The sequence below is a fragment of the Betta splendens genome, chromosome 6 (genome assembly GCF_900634795.4).
Source record: "Betta splendens chromosome 6, fBetSpl5.4, whole genome shotgun sequence".
Lineage (NCBI taxonomy): Eukaryota > Metazoa > Chordata > Actinopteri > Anabantiformes > Osphronemidae > Betta > Betta splendens.
The window spans coordinates 3867765-3895465 of NC_040886.2; the positions used below are offsets into that span (position 1 = coordinate 3867765).

The following is a 27701-nucleotide window of genomic DNA, read 5'->3' on the forward strand; positions in this document are numbered from 1 at the left end:
GGTCTGTCTTGAACTACAACCAACTCGGAGGAAAGCTCCATCCTTTCAGTTTGTGTGGAGGTGGGAGAGAGTAGGAGGGAGAGACGGAGAGAGCACAGCTGTCAGCTGATGCTAGTAGGCTAGATGTGGTCGAGAAGCGTCCGTGTCCTCATGAAATGCGCTTGTAAAGTTCACTAACAGCATGAAAGGCCAGAGAGTTATCAGTCTCCCCCTACACACACACACACACACACACACACACACACACACACACACACACACACACACACAAACACACACACACACACACACACACACACACACACACACACACACACACACACACAATGGGAAAAACATAGAACCCTGTGACTAACACACACACATGCACAAAAAACACAAGTAACCTTTAGCACTCCCCACACAAGATGAATAATTAGAAGAGGCTAATGTTAAAGCCAGAGCACAAGAATGAATGTGTGTGTGGACAGGCAGCCATCAAGCATGGCATCACACACCTATCAGCTCCAGCAGCACATACACACACTGTGGCAGGCCTTGGACCATCAGTAACAACTGATAAGCAGCTGGAGGAACCAAAAGGCAAGAGCTCTATAGAGAGGTGTGGGGGGGTTTCAAAGTAAAGAATAAAGCCATCAGCATACTGTACATGAGAGAACATGTTAATAAATAAATTAGAAGTTACAAATCTGTTGAAAACTATGGTTTGACGATGAAAACGTCTGTCCTGTCAGTCCTGTCTGCAGCTCGTGGAAGCAGACATCTTAGCTGTAATGCCAGCTGCCTCTCTCGTGGCCTGAGAGTCCCACTGGTTCAGCCCAATCCAGTTTATATGTGAATGAGTGAAGCTCTCTTGAGTCCAGATTCTGGACTATGATGTCTCCCTGTAGTCCAGCTACCTGGACCGGTTCACCCCTTTTCCATCTTCTTCCAGGCTTTGCACTTCTGCATTTCCTCCGTGTCGACTGAACTCGAGCTGAGCTTATTGTCCACCTTTGGCCAGACTGGCAGCGTCGTCCCGCTCGGCCCAGTCCTTCAGTCAGTTGCAGATTGCAGTAATCTCACCAGGAATACGTAGGGGGCAGAAGATTTATTATAATACTCATATGAATGTATAGTTGTTGTAGCATAGATAGGCTGACTCTGAAAGCAGTGCTGTCTTTAAATAAAAAAGTGAATAAACAAAATAGCCACTCCGATGTTGAGCAAAATCACCATGACAACCAGGACAGCGCTGTAGGCCTGCGTGGGAGAGAGAGAGAGAGAGAAAGGGAATGTGTCAATAATATGGAGACACACACACAAAGCTGTTTTCACGCATGTAGTACATCTGATACATTCAAGTGAACTCCCCAAAATAATAGAAAAATAGTTTATACCTTGTAAACAAAGCATGAAAGGGTCTCAACCTAGATTTGTATTACTGCAGTGTAAATGGAAAAACACATTTTTAACACACGTCATATGAACAGTCTTTTAAATTGTTGTTGAGATCATGTTATGCTGATAATGTTACAGTGGTTAAACGTTACTTAGTGAGCGAGTCTCACTTACCCACTACTGTTATGTCACATGACTTCTGCACAGATTACTGTAATACTATGGCAACAGTAAGGCTGGGGCAGTGCTGTTCATGACATACTCCTTATATACTGTTATATAATCCTTATATCACTATGACATGTCATGAGGACACCAACCTATATTTATTTATATAAGCTACAGTTGGCAGCGGCCCACTTTGCTCCAGCAAAAGGTAGTTGTGATTATGAAATGCACTATTGGAGAAAGATTCCAAACGTATCAAGAAAAAATAATAAAAATGTGAGTGAGTGAGTGAGTGAGTGAGTGAGTGAGTGAGTGAGTGAGTGAGTGAGTGAGTGAGTGAGTGAGTGAGTTATAGTCTTTTATGAATTTTCTGATGTGAATATCTGTACAATGGGCTCCATGTTTCCACTACAGGAATAAGCGGGAGAAGATGGATGGATGGATATCTGTACAATGCTGCTGTTTTTAATAAATCTGGGTCAGACATGGCATCAAAAGCATTCAGACATTTTGAATTTAGAAAAAGAATTGTATTTGTAATATTAAATCCTTCTTTGAATTTGGCATTGAGACGTGGGAGCTTTGAACCTTACTAGCATTTGTTTCTGGATAAAAGGGTCCACCACTGTAAATATGCATCATAAAATGGGACTAAAAAGTCAAACTCCTACCGCAGCCTGCAAAAAGGGCACAAACTAAAAAACATGCCATAACACGTGCAGTGATGACGGAGCAGCTTAACATAAATAACAAAATCCTGCGTTGATCTCATAGGGAGGTCCACCTTTTCTGACAGAGTGAGGTCAGAGGTCAAGTTTGGCTACAGAGCAACAGCCAAAAGCTGGAGGGGAGTCACTGTCTTATCAATGACACTTCAGCAGATGCTTGCTGACAGATTGAGTCATGTGGACAAAAGTCAGTGGTTCTGACCACCTGTGACCCCCATACAGCACATCTAATTTAACCCATATTTGAACCTAAGCTATGTTTGAGTTTCAAAAGGACCTGAGTGAAGTCTACATAGCTGCTTCATGGCAGTGCTTCTGGCAATGAATCTGAGTGAGTGGCTGCTAACGAGGTTCCTGCTGATCAACCCAGTGATAGGCTTATCACAGATCTGTGTCATAGTGATTACTGGACAGCAGGTGGATTCAATCCACTCGTCACATGTCTTATTTAAAAATCAGTCTTTTTAGATGTTACAGTTCCTGAGTTGATCTTATTTTCAGCAGAGGTTTTACACTGCAGCCTCCACTTTCGGAAAGCGGTTGGTTTATTACTATATAATTAGATTATTTTCAGTCTTATTATTTCATTAGTGGCAAAAGAGCATCATTCACAATTTAGTTTAATTAAATTGGCCACGAAAACATGTTAATTGAAACATACTCCTCTGAAATGGGACATTATAAAACAAGTGCATTAGTGTCTGCATGTTGTCTTTTTATGTAGCCTTCGTCATTTTAATGCAGGCCACAAATAGCTCACTCGACTTGTGACACATATTTATGTAAAACTCATGTTTTACACAAACATCAAGTTTGATGATGCCAGAAGTGGCGTGTGTGTCGGAGCAGTCCCAATGTTCCCATGGCGTATCTGTGTATGCTATGAACCTGTCTCAGACTAAACTCCCTTGCTTCTATGCAGCACACACACACACACACACACACACACACACACACACACACACACACACACACACACACACACACACACACACACACACCAGCCAACCCCCCAGTCACTGACACACACCCACCGATTGGCCGTCGTTGGAGCAAGGCATAAGCTGTTCCCTAGCAACAGAGCGCTGGTTAACCAATAGGGGGCCGTCTGTGAGGAAGGGGCTAGTTTGTCAGTGTGCTGTTACTAAGGTGTAGAGAGGGTTCTTTCTCTGCCTGTGTATTTGTGTGTGTTTGTGTCATCATGTTTCTAAGTAGCAGGTAGCTGCAGCCACTAACTAATAAATGACTGACTAACACACTGTGCTAGAGCCATCACACTTTTTCAGACAGAGTTTGACAGTGAGCTGTAGAACTGTATTCAGCTCACACATAAATAGTGAGAGCATAATATGCTAATATTCCTAATATGCTGTACATTGTGATGTTTTTGACTCCCTCTTATCTTCATTAGCTAATGTTGCGACCGTGCTGTCATCCAGGATTAGTGCGTTTGGGGCCTGAGTCAAGATGTAGCCAAAAAATGACATTATAAAGACGTAATCCCTGCTTGCTCATAGTTCAAAAATCTTCCTTTATTTCACAAGGTTAAACCTTGTGCCGATCCCCCTGGGATTATCTTAATATGTGGGATAACATTGTGTTATGTCATGGGGGATGGGATGTATCCTCATGACAGTGGGCAACAAATCCTTTTAGTGAAATCAATGTGTGGCGGTGACATGGCAGATATGACAAAGGCGGCGTACGGCTGCTGTCCAGTGGCTTCAAACTAGCAAAGAGCAACAGATGCTTGATCTGTGGCTGCTTTCGTTTCGGTGAGCCTGAACCTTGGCACGTAGTGCATCGAGAGTCATTCTGACATTACTACAGTATCAGGACGACTACTAATGTTCCTTCAGCTGAACTGGCCCCTGCAGCTTCCAAAGTGTGTTGGGTGTGTGTTCAGGGTCTTGAGGTCACTTCAGCGAAGCAGACGTTTATCTGGCTTTTGATTCACCCCAAACCCAAAAACAGCACATTCAAACTATTTATTCCTTTCTTATTTTTTAAATAAATGTTAAATGTAAAAATGTTTGAAAGTTTTGTGTTTCTTGATATTTTACAGATTCTAACACATGTTCAAAAATCATTTTTAATTTGACAGATATATGCCTGTACTGGAGTGTTGGTCTGATGTAGGGATGGTGATGAAGGTACTGAGCTCCTGCCGTCACTATTTTTACACCCAGTTTTGCTGTGTCACTTGGGGACTCTTACCGAGTTGCTTTTACTCTGCATGAGGGTGTGCTCCTGCTGCTCAGGTACGATGGGGGAGGACCTCAGAGGAGGGGACAGGGTGAGATCTCTGCGTAGGGGCCGTGAGTCCATCTTCTCCCCTGCTCTGTCCAGCTTGTGCCCCGAATCCTTCCCCCCATCTTTCCCCTCCCTTGCATCGCGGTTCTTATGTCTCTGTCGCTGAACGGTGTGTGAACGCCCCTCTCCGTGCCCGTGACCATGCCTCTCGTCCCCGTGCCCATGGGGCTTATGGGTAGTGGAGTCTCTGGGCTGTAAAGGTTTCATCTCCATTTCATAGTTGCTAATCTTCTCCTCGTCCTGCTCCAGCAGTCGGCCTCCCCTGCCGTGCACGCCTCTGTGTCCAGATGTCCAAGAAGCAGACGAGGATGACTCTGTCCACCTGTCCCCTCTGGCCTGTCTATGATTGGACGACCCATGCTCCCGTGACTTGTGATTGGATGCGCTGTGTTTGTGTCCGTTGGTCCGACCGGCCCCACGTCCGCTGACCCCACCTCCTGATTTTGACAGCATCCCTCTCCTCTTGTCCTCACTCCAGCTGTTAGCCCGTGGATAGTCCCCTTTCCCTCCTCCTCCAGCGTCACCTCCACCACCGCCTCCCTCCATCAACACTTGGATTTCAGTTAGGCCTCCTCCCCCACTCTTCTCACTCTTTTCACCTCCCTCTTTTCCTCTGTCTCCATGATCAACAGCCGTCTGCCGGTGGAAGCGGGCGCTCTTGCTGCGCTGGGTCGGGCGGGCGGGAGGCGGCGGGGTGTGAGGAGGTGAGGAAGAAGGGGGGCTGAGGTCAGGGGTGGCCGCATCATTGGAGGGGTCATCAGAGGCTGCACTCTTCCCGTAGAGGTCGGGGCTGTCAGCCGTGCCGGCGCTACTCGACAGACCCTCCCCCTCTACTTCGCTGGACACCTGACGCTTGGGGCGCTGCACCTCCATACCTGTATCATAAAACAGGGCATTAGACTCTGCTACAGAACTCTGAGGGGCATTTCAGCCATGACTTTCCACAGCTTAACAAGATCAGTAGAGTAAAAATATGAAGTAAGAAAATCACAGTACGTGTGTGGAAATGAGTTGTTTTTTCAGCAACACAGTTGTACCACGTTTATAATACGACTGTAAAACACTAAAATGTTTGCTCATGTTTAATTTTCATTTATCTATGTGTTATTGTAACAGTTTTGCCCTCGCTGAGACAGACAACTCACTCACTCTCCACCGCTTCGACTTTATACAGAAAGTCAGGCAGGCTGGAGCCTATCCCAGCCATCAATCAGGCCAAAGATGGGGCAATAAATAATAATAAAAACAGTGTCATGGTAATAAATGTGTTGAGCACTTCATGTGTTCATTTGCTGAACAAAGCGTGGTGCAGGGAGGAAGTAGGAGGAGGCACAGAAGTAACAAAGGTTCTTCAGGTGGGAATGCTATACTTTCATCAGTTTCTTCAGTTATACAGGTCAAAAAACATGTGTGTGTGTGTGTGTGTGTGTGTGTGTGTGTGTGTGTGTGTGTGTGTGTGTGTGTGTGTGTGTGTGTGTGTGTGAGCGAGCTCACCGTTTCCTGGGTGCTGGAAGGACGGGGAGAACTGCTTGGCAGTGACCCTGGCCATGCGACTCTCCTCCTGGGCCTTCTGAGCTGCTCCTACCGCCGCCTCTGCTTTACCCTGCGCATGAGCCGTCCTGACACACACAAGGCAGAAAACAGCAGAATGAGAAATTAAAAAAACACAAAAACAGATTCACACACTATGACGCCCAAAATGCATTCTATAAAGCCTGAAAGCAGAACAAGGCTGATATTAACAAATTATGAGAAAGGTTTCTTTTAAACTTTATTTAATCACATAGAAGAATTAACAGCAGAACAATCCAACACATACATACACTGAGGTAAAGGTAAAATCATACAGGGGTAGTAACATTTGTTTTGAACAGCTGAAAATACAGCCATTCATCTTTTTTTGGCCTTTATTTGGTTTTACCTGCAGCTACTTGTGGCCGTGCAGCGTTGTAAGGACACATTAGGATACAAAGCCAAACTACAGTGTTTAGGATTCTTTCCATGAGCAGCTCCAGTTCTTTAGCTGCCATAGAGGTGCTGCTATGCGTCAGGACTGACACTCAACCAACACCGTCCTTTAGGTGAGAGGATGAATTATCTGTGAAGTCCTTTGTGTTATGGCTGACAAATGTCATTATACTGTATAGAGGGCCACACACACACACACACACACACACACACACACACACACACACACACACACACACACACACACACACACACACACACACAACATCAAGATAATTCAGTATATATTTATCTGTTTGGTGCTGTGGTTTGTTACTACAACATAGGGTCTCGCCCTTCATTCATTTCTGTAACTACTGGTTTATAGTCTCTGCTTCTTATCTCTACCATTTATTTCTCTTTTATTCATTTATTTTTTTTTCTTTGCCTCCCCCTAAATGCCCCTTCCTTCATATTGTGACCCTCTTTCATCCGCCTCTTGTACGATCCTTTCTTTCTTCTTCTATGGTTGTATGAAAGAGATCTTTTCTTCTCCATTCCAACCCTACTTTCACCATCTTCCTCTGTCTCTCGAAGGGCCCTCCACTCGAGCACCATAGCCACTCCGTGCCTTCTCCTCCTCGCTCCTCTCTCTGGGCAGTAACAGTCTTGATGCAGTGTTGCATGTCGATGTCTATTGATTTTTTTCCTCTGTGCCTCTGTGTTTCTCGTTGCCCCTCGCTGCACTTTCTGCCTTCGCTGCACTGCCTGGTCCACAGCGTATGCAACACCACCGTGTGTGACTCGGTGCCTGTTAGCTGCTCTGGGGGAGGTGAGGTGTGAGGAGGGAGAAGAGCGCTTATTCCTCACATATACAGAAACCTCACATTCTAAAGATTTACTAGACTTGGTCTTCTTACTTCTCTCTCTCCCCATTACACTTTCAACAACACGCTAGACCCCTTTAATATCTCTCTCCTCCATAACATCCTCTCCTACGACTGCCTTTCCTGGGAACAACCTGGTCCTTAATGCATCAACTGCTTTAAGAGAAAAGAACTGTAAAAAATGAAGGTTTGCTAATGGACAGCAAGAGTGCAATGAGGAAACAATAAGGTAAGCAAAGAGGAGAGTGTGTGACAAAGCAGAGGTAAAGGTGAGGGTGTAATGGAGAAATGCATATAATGAATCATTAGTTGATTAGATGAGAGACAGTATAATGACTGTACAGCAGTGACCCAAGTTTTTATTTTAAGGCTAAAGAAGCTAGTCAGTAATGACTGTGACAGGAAAGCACAGGCTTTATAGAAAATATCCTGAAGCCACTAACATTGAATATGAACATATTATGTGTATTTTATTGATTTGTTGGTCACATTCAATGTATGTGTTACTGTAGAACTGAAAGAGCTCGGTTTAGTTCTTCATTATGAATTATTTATTTCTCACATTATGCTATATTGTAAATCAAACTTTTTAAAATTAAAAACAGATAATTTTAAAAGTGTTAAAATATTAAATGTTGTTTCAGCTTTAATTTGCAGCATAGCATGTATGCATTGGAAAATTAACTATTTGAAATTTAAAGCATTAGGTCAGTAGAGAGACAAAGTAAAAGACCAGCACTCATGAACCAAGCTCCTCCATCACATCCAGTATTTTATTTTTTTGTTCCATGAACAAACTGTTGACAAAGATGAGTCATACTTGAATATCTAAAAGCTTCCAGCTTTACATTATTGCCTGTGTGTGTTTTAATATGGATCTCTTTATGAGGACTGAATACTGATCTAGATCACTTTGTAGTGCTTTGCCCTTAAAAGAGTCTATGTGCCTAAAGTGGGCTCCACCCAGAACCGGTGAGTAAAAGGTGATTTCTTTATCAACAGTAAAGTCTACCTTTACAGTAGTGACTTAAAATAAACTTACATCAAGATCTATTGGAAGGGAAAGTATGATTTAGGTATAAGCCTTCAGAGAAGTGTAAGTAAATATACAGTACTGTAACATAAAAGCAGTGCGTGCGTGCGTGCGTGCGTGCTTGCGTGCGTGCGTGCGTGCGTGCGTGCGTGCGTGCGTGCGTGCGTGCGCGTGTTGGGCTTTAGGCTTGTGCATGAAACAAGGTCAGCGGATTGCAATGAATGGCTCAGCTGACAAAGCACAGTGAGTCACTGGTGTGTTTATCTGACATTAACTGATCACAGGTACTGTAGTCTGCTGCCACATCAGTTACATCGGCACATGTGACAACAGTAATCAGAGCTCATAAGCCTAGGTTCATAAACACACACACAAATCTGGGGATTTAGTCTAACATCAGACACATAGACAATCTGGAACAGCAATAGGGCTGTGGTCTGGATGCAAACTTGACCTTTGACCTGGATCCTATGTGTCATCCTAAAGATGTTGTATGACTTGTATGGTTAGACTAATTAATACAAAAGCTCACTTTACAGTCAGACTTACTAAGAAGCCATAGGCTGAAAGAGTTTGCAATATCACAGCCTGTTATCCAACTTTAATTTAGCTCCAAGAAAAGCATATTGCAGCAATTATCCTGTGACTGAGTTTCACCTCTGAGGGCTTCTCCTGGTGTTCCATTAGGAAATACCCTGCTGTTCTGTTCTGGGACACACAGACAGGAAAAAAGGCTGTCCAGGGGTATACTGCTGTCTAAAACTGGGTTAGATATTTCTGTGAGTGTGTGTGTAACAGGACGTCAGAGCTGGTGAGAGCTGGTTTATGGAGCAGGCTTTAACCGTGCAGTTAGGAGCGACATTATGTTGATGACAGGATTTAGCAGTGCTTCCGTGTACAAACGCAAGCTTTTGTTTCATCTAACTGGTCTAAATTGGATGGCTTTAGGAACAAATACATCTGGGTATCTGGGTGCCATCAGTTCTAAAATAGATTGTTCATAGGGTGGCAAGTAATTAGCTGACTAATAAAGCTGTTTGACACAACATAAGTTGAGTTATTCTAGAATAAAACTTACTGTACTGTAGGTGATGGTTTGCTGGACCTGTGCCAAACAGCCTTCTGGCAAACTAAGAGGCCAAAAGGGGCTGTAACTCCGAAACTGGGAGAGTGGCGCCAGCAGATCCCAGGAAAACATCTGAGATCTCTGTCCAAAGGAGTGCAGTCCAAAGAACAGCTAAGACACTGCGCAGGACCCTCAAACTCCCAGGCCAAACCAAACTAAACCAGGAGGATATGCTCAAAATCAGATTAACTACTATGGCTAAGGATAAATATAGGCTAGGCCTAAGCGAGAGCTAAGGCAGGCCAGGTGTGAACGAGAGTTAAGGCTGGCAAGGCGTAAACGAGAGCTCAGGCAGGCCAGACGTAAACATAAGCTCAAGCAGGCCAGACGTAAACATAAGCTCAAGCAGGCCAGACGTAAACATAAGCTAAGGCAGGCCATACGTAAACATAAGCTAAGGCAGGCCAGACGTGAACATAAGCTAAGGCAGGCCAGGCTTGAACGAGAGCTAAGGCAGGCCAGGCTTGAACGAGAGCTTACAGTAGGCAGGCTAGACAAGAACGAGAGCTAAGGCAGGCCAGGCTTGAACGAGAGCTTACAGTAGGCAGGCTAGACAAGAACGAGAGCTAAGGCAGGCCAGGCTTGAACGAAAGCTTACAGTAGGCAGGCTAGACAAGAACGAGAGCTAAGGCAGGCCAGACGTGAACAAGAACTAAAGCAGCCCAGACATGAACATAAGCTAAGGCAGGCCAGGCGTGAGCAAGAGTTAAGGCAGGCTAGACAAGAACGAGAGCTAAGGTCAGGCCAGGCATGAACGAGAGCTAAGGCAGGCTAGACAAGAACGAGAGCTAAGGCAGGCTAGACATAAACAAGAGCTAGGCCAAAAATGCCTGAGCAAATGAGTTGCACCAATGCACCACTTAAATGCCGAACAACCCATGACTAACATGGGCAAAGTTAAACAAAGCAAATGTGACAAAACCAAGGCAAGCAAACATACACAGAAACAAGAACTCAGGAACCTCTTTACATGCTTAGAGTTCATAGCAACAAAGTCCAAGACAGTAAACTCCCTGCAATCAGGATTGCAGGGATTTGTGAGTGTAGCCTCGCAGAGACTCTCAGCTGCTCGGACTGAACTTGTTTAGTCCTTCTAAGAGGCACTTGTATTGAGATCTGGGTTTGTCTTTAAGCATGCATAAAGTGGCAGCCTACTTTAAACAAGGACACTCTGTCCCTCCCCAAAAATAATCCGATGCCCCCCTTGTGCATGAGCTCCTGCCCTCCAAATACCCGAGCCTGATCCTTCTTAACATAGATGCGTTGAAGTTTGACTCTCTTTACACTTGCCAGTGTATTTTCATTTACACTTCAACTACACAGAACAATATGCCCACTTGAATTTAAACTATTAAATTTGATGCAGCTGAGCCACCACTAGATCAAAAACAACAAAATAAACAGGCATTTGCAAAACAACAAATTCAGTTAAACAGTTAACTTGAGGTCAATAGTTACTTTCCCAGAAGGTTGGAGTTGATCCTAAAACTAAATCATTAGCAAGCTACTGAGGCGAGGCTTTTATCTATGCCTGCTGATGCTCGTCTACCTTGTTTATGTTTTGTTATTTGTGTGAAACGCGAGACAGCTTTCTAAATCTTTTAAGTGTTTGGTGGTGAATTACTGTAGTGCTCAGCCACGCATAAAAGAGGATTTCCTGGCTGATATACTCAACAAAAGAGTTCATTTTCTTTTCGAACGGGTTCATTTACTAAATTTTTCAGTTCTCCAGTTTAGATATTTTGCTTTTTTATACGCGAGATAAGCTCTAACAATGTCAGTGAACATATGAGTCTTTCTATCCTCAGGCTCCCGAAGAGGTGACTCTATAATACAAAGCTACTGTATTCAGTCATTACTTGTTTGTTTGAAGGTCTGAAAGCATCTACACAGCTTCTTCTTTCTTTAGTCATGTACGTGAATGCAGGTTTAATGAAGAGGGGGCCCTCAATTTTGCTGACCAATATGTAGATACTGTATCAGCACATCATACATGCACAGTTTACTTAAGATCAAACTACATTTTTATGAGACACTGGCTTTACCAGTACAAAGCTGCATGGTGGTCTGTGATGAGGAAAACTGCTGGACACAACGTTACATTTACTCTTAGTTGACTACAGAAAGAGCAGAAACAGGTTGTGTATTGCTGTTGGCCACGTGCCTTTCTGTGTAGAGTTTACAAGTTGTTTCTGTGAGTTCTCACTGGCTTCCTCCCACTCTCCAAAGACATGCAGTCTAATTGTTAGGTGTCACTGTTCGTGTGAACGCTTGGCTCTCTCTCCCTGTGATGGACTGGCAGCTTGTCCAGGGGAACCCTCCAGATCATGGATGGAGGGAAAGCAATTTATCACTGTATCACTAATCCGTAAAATTAAACCTCTATATTGGATCATACTGTAGACACAGCTAGCGTAAATATTATCTCCATTCTTTCTTAAAGGCCTCATGCTCCCAACAGAACTCTTGCTGGTGTGTTTATGGTAGTGAGAGTTTATGAATGTTGACTGGAAGCTACCAAGTACTTCTGTGATATGTTGCTTGTTGTTATTCTTTTCTGTCTGTCGGCCTTACCCCAACTGGTTGAGGCAGATGCCCCCCCATTATTCTTGGTTCTGCTGGAGGGTTTTTCCTCCTTAGAGAGACTAAATACAATTTATTCATAGGCTAGAATTAAACTCTTGCTTTGTGTAGGATTTGTTAGGTTGAGTTATGGTTACGAGCAACACAAAGAACGACTGCAAAGGGATTTCATGAGTGTGGTGCATGGTCCAGAACACTGCATGATGGACGCACAGCTAACGCCAAGGAACCATAAAAACACATGCTGAGTCATCAATATACCGTAAATGGCTGAAGACTGTCATTAGGACTAATAGGATTGAATAGTTCATGATTCAGCTTGTGTATCCTCCTCTACACACACTCTATCAAAACAAGCAGCAGTCAGAACAGTACAGGAGGATGTTGAGCCAACTCTTCATGAATTTGACAGTTATCATGAGCAGAAGCATCAAATAGCTCAATCCAGGATCAATCCAGCTCGTGTGCCCCCGGAGGCGACGCTCAGACCACAACGTGCACTCACTCTGCCCCAGTCATGAATGAAACAATGCACAACCTTCCATGGCTGGAAGTGTCTGTGTATGCATGGACTATGTTGGAACCTCTAGCTCTGGAAAGCCAGGTGCACGTGTGTGTGTGTGTGTGTGTGTGTGTGTGTGTGTGTGTGTGTGTGTGTGTGTGTGTGTGTGTGTGTGTGTGTGTGTGTGTGTGTGTGTGTGTGTGTGTGTGTGTGTGTTCAGCCTGCTCATAGGCCGCCTGCCAACCCTGTTGGCATAATGCGGAAATCTCTCTCTCTTTCTCTCTCACTCTCTCTCTCTGTGCATTCATCTTGCATTTTATGCCTCAATCTCCTATTCCTTCAGACTCACACCCCTCCTTGTTTCTGCATTTCGTTTCACAAGTCCCTCGTTTTTTCTTTTTCCTCTTTAACAGGCTCAGCCGCCTAAGCCTCGACACGTGTAGAAGAATACACATGAGCGGAATTTAAAACTCTGCTCCTCTGCCCAGTGTACAGATATGCGGTACATGAGTTACATCTATTGACCGTAATGTTAGTGTTCACCATCATTGATCTGTCCCAAGGTCAACTGCTAATCAGGTTGTAAAGCTAACCCCTTTACAGACGATCGCTTCATTCACTAAGTCATTGTCACCAACACTCTGTCTGAGAATGCTTTTACTCCAGAACCCTTGATTCCAATTGTTGCTCTCATTCCTCTCATTCCGTCTCTAAACATAATTTAATAGAGTCAAGATTGTGGGTAGTCTGCTGGGATCTATAATCTGCACTTTTACAGTGGGTTGATTTATTTGGTACAACGTATTAAAAAAAACACTTCATAAACAGATGGCTAGTATCTCAGACACAGTAAACAGATCATATATCAAGCAAAGGCAAGAAAATGTTCAGGGAACTCAAATGGAGCAAACAATACAGGGCTAAAATATAAAAGACAACAACATTCTGCCAGTGCATGATGAGTAAGAGCCTAAACACTGGCACTTAACTGCTTAACATGATTATTGTGAAGTCAGCGGTAACATATCTACAGTCAAGGTCCCTAAAGGAAACAGCTACTACCACAGCTTCAGTGCTAGAACCTGGCTCAGTTTGGAGTCCAATGTGTCCACGTTCAGCACACTGTACCATAGAAGCGTCCTAACAACTCTTCCTCTGCTCGCTATTTTACTTCACCTCCTCAACCTTAACTTGGTTACTAATTTTCTATGGGTCTATGAGACAAACACTTGCAGACTTCAGTGGAGGGTGGTCATATAAAGACAGGTTTAAGATGAAGATACCAGCTGGGCCTGAGGCACAGTGGACGGGAATGAGGTGCTCCTACCTAGACAGAGCGATTTCAGCCTTCTGCCGGGCTATGTCAGCGGCCTTCTGGGCTCCCTCCACGGCTCGGTCCACCTTCTCTCTGATCTTACTGGCCCGGAGGGGGATGAGGTTCTTCCTTTTCCCGCTGACCAAGATGTTTTGCTTGTACTTCCCTTCCTCTTTCGTGCCGTCTGGAAACGCGGTGCAGCCGTAGCCATGACGCTTATTGCTGAGCCATTCCCCTTCGTACTGGAGCCCGTCGGATCGCCGACTGATGCCAAATCCCGTCCGCTTGTCGTTCTTCCACTCCCCGCAGTAGGTCTCCGTTGCTGTGGCGTCCACATCATCATCTGCGACTGCCAGCTCTGCGTCCGCATCACCAAGACTGGAAAAGAGGAAAAGCTATGTTGCTTTGGCTGCACTCAGTCACCAATGCCACAGACTAGATCTATCCGCCTAGCAGTGTGTGACTTCCCAGGCTGCACAGTGTAAAGACTGGTTCTCTGTAAACCAGTGTACTGTGTAACTGGAAACACAAGATCCTTCATCTACCCCAAGAGAGATCAAAACTGTTCATTTACTAGCCACATTTCTTGCCACTAGAAAAAATGCCAGTTCTTGTCAAAACTGGTAACTGGTCAAACTGGTAAAGGTTTAGCTGGTTTAAGATTAAATTTACTGGTATTACATGAACTGAATGACACCAAGTATTAACATTAATATTAACTTTGCTTCCTAATCGTAAAGGTTACAGACATGTTTCTGTTCATGTTTACAGCAGCACACAGGGAATAAATGCACAGTAGGAATTTCTGACTCTATCAGCTTTGCCAATAATTAATCAGACCTGATAAGCTGCTGTCAGCCCCTTTGCCAACAAACACGTTAGGAGCTGCTGACTCTCGGCATCTGGTAATTGGTGCTTTTAAAAATAGGCCGCCTCAAACCGGCCTTCCAGGATTCAGGCAGCGAACATTTAAAACTGTACACGGTTAATTAGTCGTTTAATTCAAATCAAGCGAACAAGCTTCTTCATTTCACTTTTGTTTTCATTAAATTCTAGTTTGACTGATTGGAACATGTTTAACTATGAGAGGAAGACGGCAAACTGTTACTGGGACAAAGCAAACACGGAAACCTTGGATCACGCACTGGGTGAGCCGACCAGTGAACCGAACTTTTGACCTATAAGCCACTTTGCACTTTTGCCAATCCACTTAAGTAGGTCAGGTTCTCGGTGCTGCCTTGGATCCACATCCTTCAGATGAAGGACAGCTCCCTCTCATATTACGTCACCGCTCCTCGTTTACTTTGCATTCTACTTCAAGTCATTACCTCATGGTAAACGAGTTTGACACACGTTTCTTTGTTCTCTTTGTCTGCATAACTGCTGTTTGTTATTATCAGGCATGTTGGGCTTATTCAGTCATTCATCAAATCAGTCAATAAAATGTGGAAGATATCCATGGATCAAATAGCCTTGAAGCATGTTTCATTCAGCATAATTGGAGTGGGGCAAGGAGGATCATCAGCCTAACCAGACGAGCCCATAGCCCTTTTTACAGATTTCTATTTACACTGAAGATAGATTGACTGACTAATACTTGTCATCACCTTATAGTAGAGTTGATATCAGATGCAGCAGAGGACACTGTGCTCATCCCAGCCTCGCTCCTGAACGAGCTCTGTTTAGACCTCTGTGAGGCCAGAGAGCTCCTGGACTCCGACTTCCTCAGCTTGAGCCCCGACAGAATGGACCTCCTGAAGAGTCCACCTTTCCTCTTTCCCTTCAGCAACTCAGCCTCGCTGTGTGCGGTCAGCACAAAACCTCCACGAGACACAGCAGGGCTACTGCCGCTGCTGCCTGTGCTGCACATGGAGACACTGGTGGTCAGGGTGCCGGGGACGGTAGGAGGACCAGGAACCACCGCCCCGGTTCGGTCCAGCAGCGCTGTACCGTTGCTGTGCTCGGAACCAGAGCGGAGGGAGTTTATGGAGGTGCGAAGTGGGGAGCGGATGACGGCTGCCATGCCGTACGGGACGCTCTGACGAACCCCGTAGCCGTGACGCATGCCACCAACCCACTGGCCCTGAAATGTTCCTAGAGGAAGAGAAGGAGGCATTCAGTTCAAGTGTTAAGTGAGACAAAAAAAAACCAAAAACACACATGATAAAAGTTACCACTGTTAAATAATTATCATTTATGATTTTAGGAATGCTGCCTTTGTAGCCACCCTCTAATATAACCACAGCTGTGTATGAGTGGAATGTTTAAAACGCCAAGCTACAGACACACCTGTAAAAGGGGAACATCTGCAACATCAAAAATTCATGTGACATGAAACGCTAGCAGCAGTTACAACAGCTGACCTCAACCATGATGTTTAACATTCGCTCCAAATACAGCAGCTGCTAATCCAAAAAAGTTGAACGTGTCCACATCATCAATAATAAACTTAACAGAAGTCTGACAACAAAAGAACCAATGTTGCACTGGTCATCTGTCTACATATCCAGATGTTACAGTCATAGTTACTGTATGGAATTCTTTTTTTACCTATTACACATTTCCAAAGCGTGAACATATTTAGTTGCACTGACATGGATCAATAAAGTATAAAAAGCTTTATAAAGCATCATCTATCAGCATCAGGGAACTTATCTACCAGTCAAACATGACTACAATTAAAACCGACTAATTTCAGCTAAGCTTTCACTAACACCATGAAGACAGAAGTAGTTTTCAGGAAGCCCGTGTTTGTATTGGACTGTGTTCTACACTAGTGGGAAAAGGAACAGACCTATGCAGCCCGCAGCGTAGATAACGATGGAGGTCCTAACTTCAGTTGAAAATTTGTTTCACTGCTGTTGAGCCAGGACAGAGAACAGGAAAAGAATCAAATGAAGTAATTTTTAATGTGCAAGAGGCAAAACCTCCTGATATTGTAAAGGACTCAACAGCAGCAGAGAAATGAATAATTCATTAGAAATAAAAAATTAATAAGGTTTTTAGATTTTTTAAACTGAAGTGGTAAACAAAATTAAATTAGGTCAACAGTACTGCAGCAATAGGTGTTTGGGGGAAAGTCCTTAAACAGTTTTGCCAATGGTTTGAAATTGTGAAAAGTCTCACTGCAAACAAAGAACCGTAAAGTCTGTCTCCGTACTCGGAGGAGCGGGGCACGTGTTTTCCTACAGCAGGAAAACTTTAATTACAGTAGCTCATCTACGCTGACTTACTGTAGCCTGATTAACCACCAACCAGTGTAAACAGATTCACACTTGATAAAGCAAGATCTAATTTTCTTTCTGGCCACAAATGACAGATTTACTGTACATGTACATGTATTTTTTTCATGGCTGTGTGTTTTGTGTAGGTATTTTAGCTTCATTAGTGTTAGTGTTCACTAGTTGCCCTCCTATGACATGTATCCAGGAATTCTTTGATACAATGTTTCATATATTACATAGTATACATCAATAATAATATAGCACACATGGGAGGGGGGCTTCTGCATGCATTCATATCTTAGTAATAATATTCAACATCTAACATCTCCATGTTGTTGAAAAGTAGGGCATCTGAGTGCGTGTTTCATTCTTCCCACTCTCTTTCTCTCTCTCACACACACACACACACACACACACACACACACACACACACACACACACACACACACACACACACACACACACACACACACACACACACACACACAAACGGAAGTGTGTGTTCCAGTCGGATCCATCCCGCCCGCCTGTACCTCTGATGTAACAGCACTCTGATTCATTCTGTAGCAAATGCACTCGCTCCAGCCAAACGACACAACCATATAAGGACTGCAACCACGTTCTCTGTCTCTGTCGCAAACACACCCAAACATTTCCCTTGTGGGCTCAAGTGTCAGTGAAGTGGGAAGAGCTGAATGAAGCTGATCCTGTGAGCCAATCACGTTCCTGCTTACATTCTAAGACTCTCACACAGACACAACACGCACACACAAAGCGCTTTAAAAGCATTTCAGTGGGAGCTGATGTTTTTGAACCTGCTCCTGCCATTAGGATGATACACTGTCTCTTATCCCTCCCACACACAGCGTTTGTGTTGTGGACAGCTGGCCAGCACATCTGGCCAGACCTTTGTAATCGTGTCAGAGCACAGCTGTAAGACCATATGACAGGCAGATCAAAAAACACACACGCACCAGTGCAGCCAGATTAGCATTTCATCAAATGGTAGCCAGGATGCTTCAGAAGAAGAGATGGAAAACCAATGCAAATCTGGTGTGTGTACAGTATATATTGGGCTGAGCCTCAGAGGTTAGCGTAGCACAAAGTTGAGCACCTGTTTAGTGAGGCTTTATTTAAATGTTGCACCACCCACCTGCAGCTGCAGCACAGCACCAAAAAAACACACTTATTACTGAGCTTTAGTCCTGGTGGTGATCAGAGCTAGCCTGGCATGTTTTCAGCATTTATGTGAAGTTGAGCTAATTATCTTAAGTAGCAGAGATTGATCTGCTGTATGACTGACACTAACCTTGGGTAGAAACGATACTCTTGAATCACACTGAGCTACACAAAGCTGTCTAATATATTAACCCAGACCACCAGTGTATAATTACACAGACTGAGACTATTTTGCAGGAATGTAGGATTTACAGATAGGATAGGAATTTATTGTAGGTCTTTTTGCAGGTATATTGAGGATACCTGTGAATTACTACAGTCTGTGTGAAGCAGTGAGTTATCATGATTTCTTGGAAGTGAATAACAATCTCAATCGGTAATGGCTGAGTAAATTAATTATTTAGTGGGGCACTGGGCTGGTTTTCCAATGTTTGCCTGTCGCTCTCCATGGTGCTGAACTACACAGCCTGAGAATCAGCTTCTTGTAATTTTCTTTTAGACTCAAACCATATTGCAAATAAGAGATATCATGTGAACCCTAGAACACATGAGCATCTACCAAACCCCCTCTCAGAGACTGTAGTAACGCCAAGCACAGATTAAGTTATCCCTCTCTGTCACATGTCATGTAGAATATATATATATATATATATATATATATATATATATATATATATATAGCAAATGGCAAGTGCTATCATATCATATGGGCTTGTAACTCAGGCCAGGCTACTGCAGTGAAAGAGTTAACACAGACAGATCAAAGCTGCGGAAACATGAAACATCACTGAGACACAGAGGCTTGATCACACTACCGCCCCCGAGCTGAATTCATAATTGTCTCTTTAACCAATCTGTGCATCTCAGCATCCAGTTTAGAAGCCCAATTTAATTATCATAGGGTCCATTTCATCATTTTACATCTCAGCATCAGTTGTAGACATCTGTCAATATCTGTAAATTGTTTGCAATAGAACTATATTATTTGCTTTTTTTTTGTCCCTAAACTCATGTGTTTCACGATATCAGTACAACAAATGTTGGTGAAGTAGTCCCCAAGAACCAGTGATTATGGTAAAATTAAACCTCAAGTCCCAGGCCAAACGTATGCCGTTATTATTGTATCAGGCAATGATGCAGGGCAGATTTCCAAAAGAGACTTCAGACTTTTCATATTTCAGACAGAAATGCTAATCCTTACTAAACATTAAGCTAGTCCCATTACATAAGCTAAAGCCTGCAGCAGGGTTGTTGTAGTTGTGGAAGATGTGCATATGAGAAATTAACCTGAAAAAAAACCAAGTGACGCTATTGAATATTTTTCTCTACAATTGGACCATGATTGTGGGAAAGTAGAATGACACATTTCGACAGGCTTTGAATTATTTTAACAGCTTTGTCTGCATAATGTGCAAAAATTTTAGGTGAAATAATATAATTATGAATAGCTACCTCCTTTTGGGTTTATCCCGACAGGGGTCGCCACAGCGAATGAGTCGCATGAGTGATTTGGTAAGTTTGTTTTACAGCGGATGCCCTTCCTGATGCAACTCCTCTCTGAGGGGATTGAACACGCAACCTGGGCAACAGGAGCGCAACGCACTGTGCCTCGGCTGGGGCCTAAATAATATGAATATGAATATGTTTTGTGTATTTTATTGAAAAATGACAAGCAACAAGCTTTTCAACGCAGCACATATAAAAAGCTAAACTGGTCAAATCACCGAACACTGAAACCAAAGGGGGCCTGTTCACAGCTTAACCTCTGCCAGCATGAATCACACTGGGACAGTTATCAGTTTAAGAGATTTTGCTTGGGCCCCTTTTCAGTCAGAGTCTTTCAGTTTGAGGATTATTCATCTGCACAATTTATAGAAAGAGCTTTGAAAATACGATGACATCAACCTGACCACTGTGGTAAACACAAACAACTTTAACCATTACGTCTTTGTGCTTGGATTTTTGACCGCTAGCTCTGTTACACGTATTAACATAATCTAAACTACATTCAAGTAATTAAATGAGCTTTTCCTGATTCCAATAAGGGTGACTACAACAACTGTGCAAACTACAGTAAGATCCCACTTCTGCACATACCAGGCTTAACAGGATCATCTGAAACACAATACAGGAATTACTCAGCATTGAGCTACAGCAGCAGCACTGTGCATTCTAATTTTGCAAACAGAAGCTACTCAGTAAAGGATGACTCCATATATCACACTGCTCTCTACCCAGCTGATTTAGTAATATGGTTCCATATTTGACAGCACCATCAAAGAATATACTATAATAGAGTCAAACTAGGATGCTGTTACTACCCATGTTAGTGTTACTGCCAGAGTGTTTATGTCAAGTTCAAGTCAAAACCCACATAAAAGGAAAATATATTTAAGGTAAACTGTATAATAGGGTTTGGACCCAAGCAGGCGCTAAGGAGAAGTAGCTTTCGTGCAGTTGACCAAGATCAAGCCAAGCCAGAACTGGACTACACACTAACGCCATCAGCCCTGGCTAATGCCAGAGCTCACTGGGGCTAATACTATGTGCTAACATACTGTAAGCACTGATACTTTAATACCTGACCCACTGGATTCATTTTGTCTTGAAAGTCACCACTAAGTAAAAAAAACGTAGATATGTGGATTAATTCATTAAACACCTGAGAATCTACTGGTCGTCAGTTCTACCTGCTGGAAACATTAACCAAGCACATGCACAGCTGACAGCTGAAACACGTCTTAGTTGGAGAATTATAGAACTGAGTGGCACTTTAAGCTGAAGCTTCCTCCTACACACTCCAACAGGCTGCAAAGATATTCTCTCAATACAGACCAACCAAAAAAAGCTTTTGACGTAATTTGGTTTCTCACTTTTTTTTTTTTTTTTTTCAAAGTAAGAGGGGCTTATCCCGTTTGGATGTAGACGATCAGTTATGCAGTTGCTGGGTATATTTAAACAGAAGTGAATTTATTATGTCAGCTTACGTAACGCGGTCAACACTGGCATAATTACTGCACTGATAGCAGCCCTCAGCAAACAGGCGAAATATGCTAATGTACGACAATTACAACGTTGTGGCGCACGTGCCAACAGCTGGAGGACAGGGGCGACGTTCCAGGAGCTGTCACGGGCTTCGTGTACTGAGCGTCTGTAACTGGAAGTTCCTCGTCTGATACACATCAGTGTTCCTTGTCGTTCTAACATTCTGCCACGACACAGGCTGGAACGAAATATATTCAAGTCACTTCCTGTGTGTTTGACGGTGCGTGTGGCGCATTAGCTAGTCAGACAAAACAACCGCGACTGCTGTAATCTTTTGCTGTTGTACACGGTGACAGTTGTAATCTCTGCCTCTCCCTTTGTGACTCACTTTTTTTTTTGTTTCTCACTAAAATGATTACTTCACTCTCTTTTCATGTTTCTCGCTCTCTCTTTCTCTCTGCGTGTGCTTGGTAATCACTCAGCTTAGCTCTTCATCTCAGTAAATACCATTAGCCCGGAAGGCAAGTCAGCCAATCAGAGCCTGTCAGAGCCAGCCGGGCGGCCAATAGCAAGCAGGAACACTGAGTCCCTCGTGACTCTGCTGACCCGCTGCATGTCGGCGAGCGTTGCCATAGAAACCCCCACTGTATAGAGCAGCTCTGTGGACATGCGGCGGAGCGAGGGAGAGATGAGAGAGGTGGGAGAGGAGAGATGATGGCAAACGTAGGAGAGAAACAAAAAAAAGCCAAGCGATAAGATAAGAGGAGGAGCTTTTCCTAGAAATATGACATCAGGCCGTACTCGCAGGGCAGAGTGGGGCTCGTAGTCACTTTGGAGCCCGGCTCTGAAGCGCACATTGTGTTCCAAAAGTATGTAGGCAGCATTGTTTTCGGCTCACGAGTCTTTGGACACGACAGAGCCCTGAGGTTGCATAGGTAGACTGTCAGTTTCAATCTGACAGGAGCCTGTGCTCAGCCATTTCACAGGGCTGTGTCCTCTTCACGGCAGGTTCCAATTCAAGCTACTTGAACCAATAACACCACTTTCATTTGATAAGTGAAGTTTATTATGTGATGGCAGTTACTGCCTAGGAAGAACACGTCGGCTGGTGGTAAACGCTCAATCCATTAAACTGAAACATAATTAAAAGTTAATCTCTTTATATTTAGTCCAGGTTGAGGAAACATTTTGTTTAAGTCTGAATTTAATTTTGATGAAATTGGGACAAACGTCAAGACGTTTCACGATAGAATAGTGAGGCCAGAAAGCGGCCTCAAAGAAAATGTGGTGGGGGGGTTTCTGTGCCATTGAAGTAAAAACATCTTCAGTATAATGTTTGGGCTGGCATGAAACCAGGTGTGGTTGAAAAGGTAGTATTTTACTCAATAAACTGCAAAGAGAGAAAGTTGTCTGGCCAAAATCTACAGTTGCTTTGATTGGTTCTTCTTGGTAAATTCTATACACACACACACACACACACACACACACACACACGCACACACATGCACACACACTCTTGCGCACACACACACACAGACACACACACACACGCACACATTTATACAGTCAAAGCTACAATACTGAACTTAATCGACTCTGCTCTACCTAGTGCTCTGCTGCCTCTGCTACACTCTGGAATGCTTTGTCCATTGTTATTATGCAGTATTTCTGCTGCTACAATAACTCAAGTAATCAGTAAATCAAGTCAAATCAGTTAAATATATGTAATTGTCACACTGCTTAGAATAGTAGGAGTCACTCAGAAAGGATGTTTAGACATCTTGAGGCTAAAATCCCTTTTAGCAGGATAAGACCTAAACTGAAACGTTAACTCTAGTTTTAAATATACATAGCGATCTTCTGAATAAATGTTTCTGAAGCAAATGTTCACTGTGGGTAAGACAGATGTTTCCTATTTTGCTTCATGGTTCCATTTAGCTGTTTGGAAGCCACCTTGGTGTTTGTATTCCTTACAAACTGTGCCACTTGTATTTTAGTTTGACTTCTTTTGTGTGTGAGGCCCTGTGAGACCCTATTGCTATGCAGCAAGTTCATTTCCCCGAGGGTTTTACACAAGCTTTTCTCTGGAGCTCTGGATCATGTTAACCAACACCCTTTGAAGTGCACAGAATGCAACTTACTCGGTGGGAAAAACAGACAGAATTAGCCCAGGGATGAAAACGTGTTGTGTTCAAATCACCAAAAAGACACATGCTGGGCCCCTGGTGCTGCGTTCATGAAGACAATGTAATATTTGAACGTTACTTTCTATTATCTGATGTTGTCGCGTTCCAGATTGAGAACACCTCACAAAGGACAAATGTCGTTATAATAAGGACACTGTGTACTGTTGGCGCTGGATAAACACTTAGAACTAGGCCGATGTCTGTGCTGCGCTTACAGGATGTGGGTTCAAATGCTCCACAGAGCTGCTGTGCCCATATCACAAATGTCTTTATTCAATGACCGCCTTCATCTCCTGATTAAAAAATCATTATCATTATCCATTCACCATAGCCTTTTCCAAATCGATTGATCTCTGAGCTCATACGCTCGTTCCTCAGTTCCATCTGTCCGTTTATCTGTCAAGCCGGCTTCATCCTCTCTGTCCTGATTCAATCCCACAAACCAGTCTGGTCTGGAGATTTCATGTGTGTGTGTGTGTGTGTGTGTGTGTGTGTGTGTGTGTGTGTGTGTGTGTGTGTGTGTGTGTGTGTGTGTGTGTGTGTGTGTGTGTGCGTGTGTTCCAGACTAGCTGGTTGTAGAGTTATGTAACAAGGTTTCAGCATTTTTGCTACCGTCAGCCCTGCTGCTCACATGTAGACTGTCATTATGTTTGTGTGAGACTGAAATCATGGCTGTTTACATCAGAGGTCACTGATATCAAACAAAATATTCTGATGTGTATAAAATAAGTATGATTAATCATGAATTGTAAAAATAAGACCTGCACACATGCTGGTCACTGCTTAATCCTCAGGTGCTAATCATAATGTCCTTACAAAAAAGCTACAACTACATGTTCTTGATCATTTCCATCAAAGGCCAGTCAGTCTGTGACTTGATCCACTACTGTAGTGAGTCTGAATATGAAGTTTAATAAACACATATGCATAGAGCCCTCACGATGATGCCTTTTGATTCAACGTAATCGACTCCTCTAGCACCATGTGTGCTGTTGTAAGTGAAAGGTCTCCGCAGTGGTTGTACTGGCATAATAATGAAGTAAAACAGTTCATGGTACCCATGAACTGGTGAATATAATATAGTGTAACGTAGCGTGCTGTGATGACACAGTCGCTTATGACCGGCGTCTCATTTCCAAAAGTAGTTGTAAATTAACTTACAGTTCACAAGAGTAGTTAAATACCACAGTCAGGACACGTTGTCATGAAGTCAGACTTTACTTCCTAACTAGGCATTACATGGGTCCTGCTGTCCTCCTGCGTCCCTCTACCCTTTCACTCATCCCTTAAGACTGCGTGGCCTATATTGAAGATGGGCAAACGCAGAGTGTGTCCTTATGCAACTGCAATAAGAGCAAATGGTGTAAAGGGGAAATGAAAAACAAAAGACAGACTTTAGATTAGGAACGTTTTCAAACTTGGTCCTTGTTCAACTTCCTGCCGTTGCATGAATCTGTGTCTTTCTACTGTACATCTGCATCTGTCATCACCCTGTCGCTCATTATCCAGTCACGGCTGTCAATCACTCTTATGTTTTACTCGACACTGTTTGGTTCACACATCCTCATGTGGCCTTTGTCACACACCCTCACACCAACCCCTAAAACACCCCCAAAGCATCGTTCCTTCTCCCCATACCTCCATCGGAGTATGTTTCTGTTCCATATCCATCTTGCAGTCCGTTGGTCCACGTCCCCTCGTACTTCCCGCTCGTCCCCGTGCTCTCCCGTAGACCGTAGCGTCCCTTAAAGCCGTGCGTCCACTCGCCCTTATACACCCAGCGGCCTTTATTCTCCACACCCACACCGTGTCTCTTGCCCTGAGCCCAGGTACCCTGGTAGGTGTTCCCACTGGGCCACGTGTAGACGCCCAGCAGCTCGAAGCCGTGGGCCCAGGACCCGCAGTACTCGCCCTGGCCCTTGGGCCCCGTGCAGATCCCATGGCCGTGTGCCTTGCCCTCCTCCCACCCTCCGCAGTATGACCCCCCATCATCAAAGTTGAACCTGCCGCCAGTGGACATGCATGAAACAGGTCTCGGCAATTCCCCTGAAGCCTCGACAAAAACAGAAACAAAAGAAAAAGAAAAGGAAAGGAAAAAAAGGACAGGTTGCTGCTAGAACCAATCCATTGAGCTGAGTTTGGAGGTTGGAGAGAGTGGGAGGGAGAGGGAGATAACTCCCACACAAAGCAAAAACCGCCACCCTCTGCTCTCAGCTGGCGAGGAGAAAAGAGGAACAAGGTGAGCACCAAGTGTGGCCCCTCACAGGGTGTCAGGGGTCTCCCGGTGTGGTGGGAAAGGGTCGTGTGAGCTGGTTCACACCATCCTCCTGGTGGGCTCCTTGTAGCCTCCACTGGCAGTTCCCCGATTCTCTGTGGCAGATGCAGGTGAGTGAGGAGAAGAGTGGGCCCACAACTCCCATTATCCTCAGCCAGCAGGAGTGGAAACCATCAGGCAGCTCCTACACGTTCTACGACGCAAACGCAGCAGCTCTTCCTCCTACTTCTCTCCTGCTTTATACTCGGGCCCACTTGTTCCGCTGCCTCCTACCTGATGATGCCTCCACCTCTCTGGGGTATAGAGGCGAGCAGTCTCCTTGGTGGCAGCCCTTCAAGCCTCCAAGCTTCCAGTATAGAAGCCACCCCAACCAGCGCTGGGCCCCAGTGGTGAAAAAAAAAGACTCACCTCCTGAGAAATAGTTTTTTCTTTATGTCCTCATGATCAGACGAACACAAGATCATTTCGAGTCAGACCCTGAATCTGTGGCTCACTTCAGGTTTATCTTCAACTTTCTACACTCATCCTTCAGTCACACGCGGATCCTTGTGTGATCGCACAGGAAATGAAGACACGCACGCAGAGATGAGCAGAGACGGGAGAAGGAATCACATAAAGGCTAATCTGCTCGGCCGCTTCTCTCTCCGTCCTGTGGTGCTGGAGAGCAGCAATGCAGTCTCCTGCCTTGTGCACGCACACACTCCGCAAGAACACACACGCGCACACACGCTTTCTGACAGGAAATGCGCACACGCAGCGGCAATAAACAAGTGAATTAATTAATTTCTCCTCCTCTGTATCCCCCTCTTCCTCGCAGTCTGTCCGTAGGTCTTTAATCCACTGCGTCCATAAGTGGTTTATCCTCTGCGTGGGTTGCCTGCAGGTTACCCGCTTGATCAAACATCCATCTATAGGATGCTGTGATGGTGTCTTCTGTCCTTTTCAGCATCTCCTGCTCGTCTCCATGTTTCCCTATGGAGCGCCGGCTGACGCACAGCCTGCCTCACTGCTCTTAGAATCTCTCCTCCTCTGGCTGGATGTCTGTGTATCGCGCTCTCTCTCTTTCTCTCACTCACTCACTCACTGAGAAAATCTGCTCATTAGAGAGGACTGTTCCAATGCAGTCAACCAACCCCTCTCCTCCTGCTCAGTAGCACACGCCAGCTCTTAAAGAGACACACACTCTGAGTAGAGACCTGGCGCTCGCTTCATTGCTCACCTGTAGCTCCTGTCTCTTTGCACCAGGCCTGACTGAAACTACAGATGATTCAACTGATTCACACTCATGTCTGCAGGCTCTCTGTCTTGTGTGATCTCTAAGCTCAGTGGTTTACACACACTATAACAAAACATCTGCTTGTACATCTATTTCACCTTCTTTAGTTTCATTTGCTAAAAGCAATATACTTCTTCTCTATTTAAACACAGCCCCTATTCTATACCTCAGGAAGGATCTGCATGTTTGATGTAATGACAGTCAAAGGTGGAAACTATACCGGAAAGCTTTTGTTAAATGTGCAGAGATTTTTATTTAAAGTGTAAAGTAAAAAAATGATGATTTGTATTTTAATAATATTGTAATAGTTGATTTTATCATGTTTATTGAACATGATTCTGATGAAAATCATTTTACAGGGAAAACTAGTTAGAGTTGTGAGCAACGATCCCTGCAGGTACTGAACCTTCCTCCTGTGGACGTCTAAGGGAGGTCTGAAGTTAAGGTCATAAACCTAGAGTGCAGATGAAGCTGCTTGAAGCAATGAGTGGTTCGTGTCCACACAAGGTCTTGTCAAAGGCCACATAGCAACAGAGACATATAGTTTGATATACAAATATTTTTCATTTGTAATATTTTTAAAGCTGTCCTTCA

The 27701-nt window shown here is 44.0% G+C and overlaps 1 protein-coding gene across 1 annotated transcript; it reads right to left on the reverse strand.

Annotated features, from left to right (window-relative positions):
- Positions 1-173: 173 nt before the first annotated feature.
- jph3b (junctophilin 3b) lies at positions 174-26903 on the reverse strand. The gene is made up of 6 exons (XM_029154022.3): positions 25195-26903; positions 15590-16076; positions 13995-14360; positions 6084-6208; positions 4494-5464; positions 174-1242 (listed from the first exon to the last, which is right to left on the reverse strand). Exons 1-6 carry the CDS (start codon positions 25574-25576, stop codon positions 1162-1164), a joined length of 2412 nt encoding a protein of 803 aa, XP_029009855.1. The 5' UTR covers positions 25577-26903; the 3' UTR covers positions 174-1161.
- Between the last annotated feature and the right edge of the window lie 798 nt (positions 26904-27701).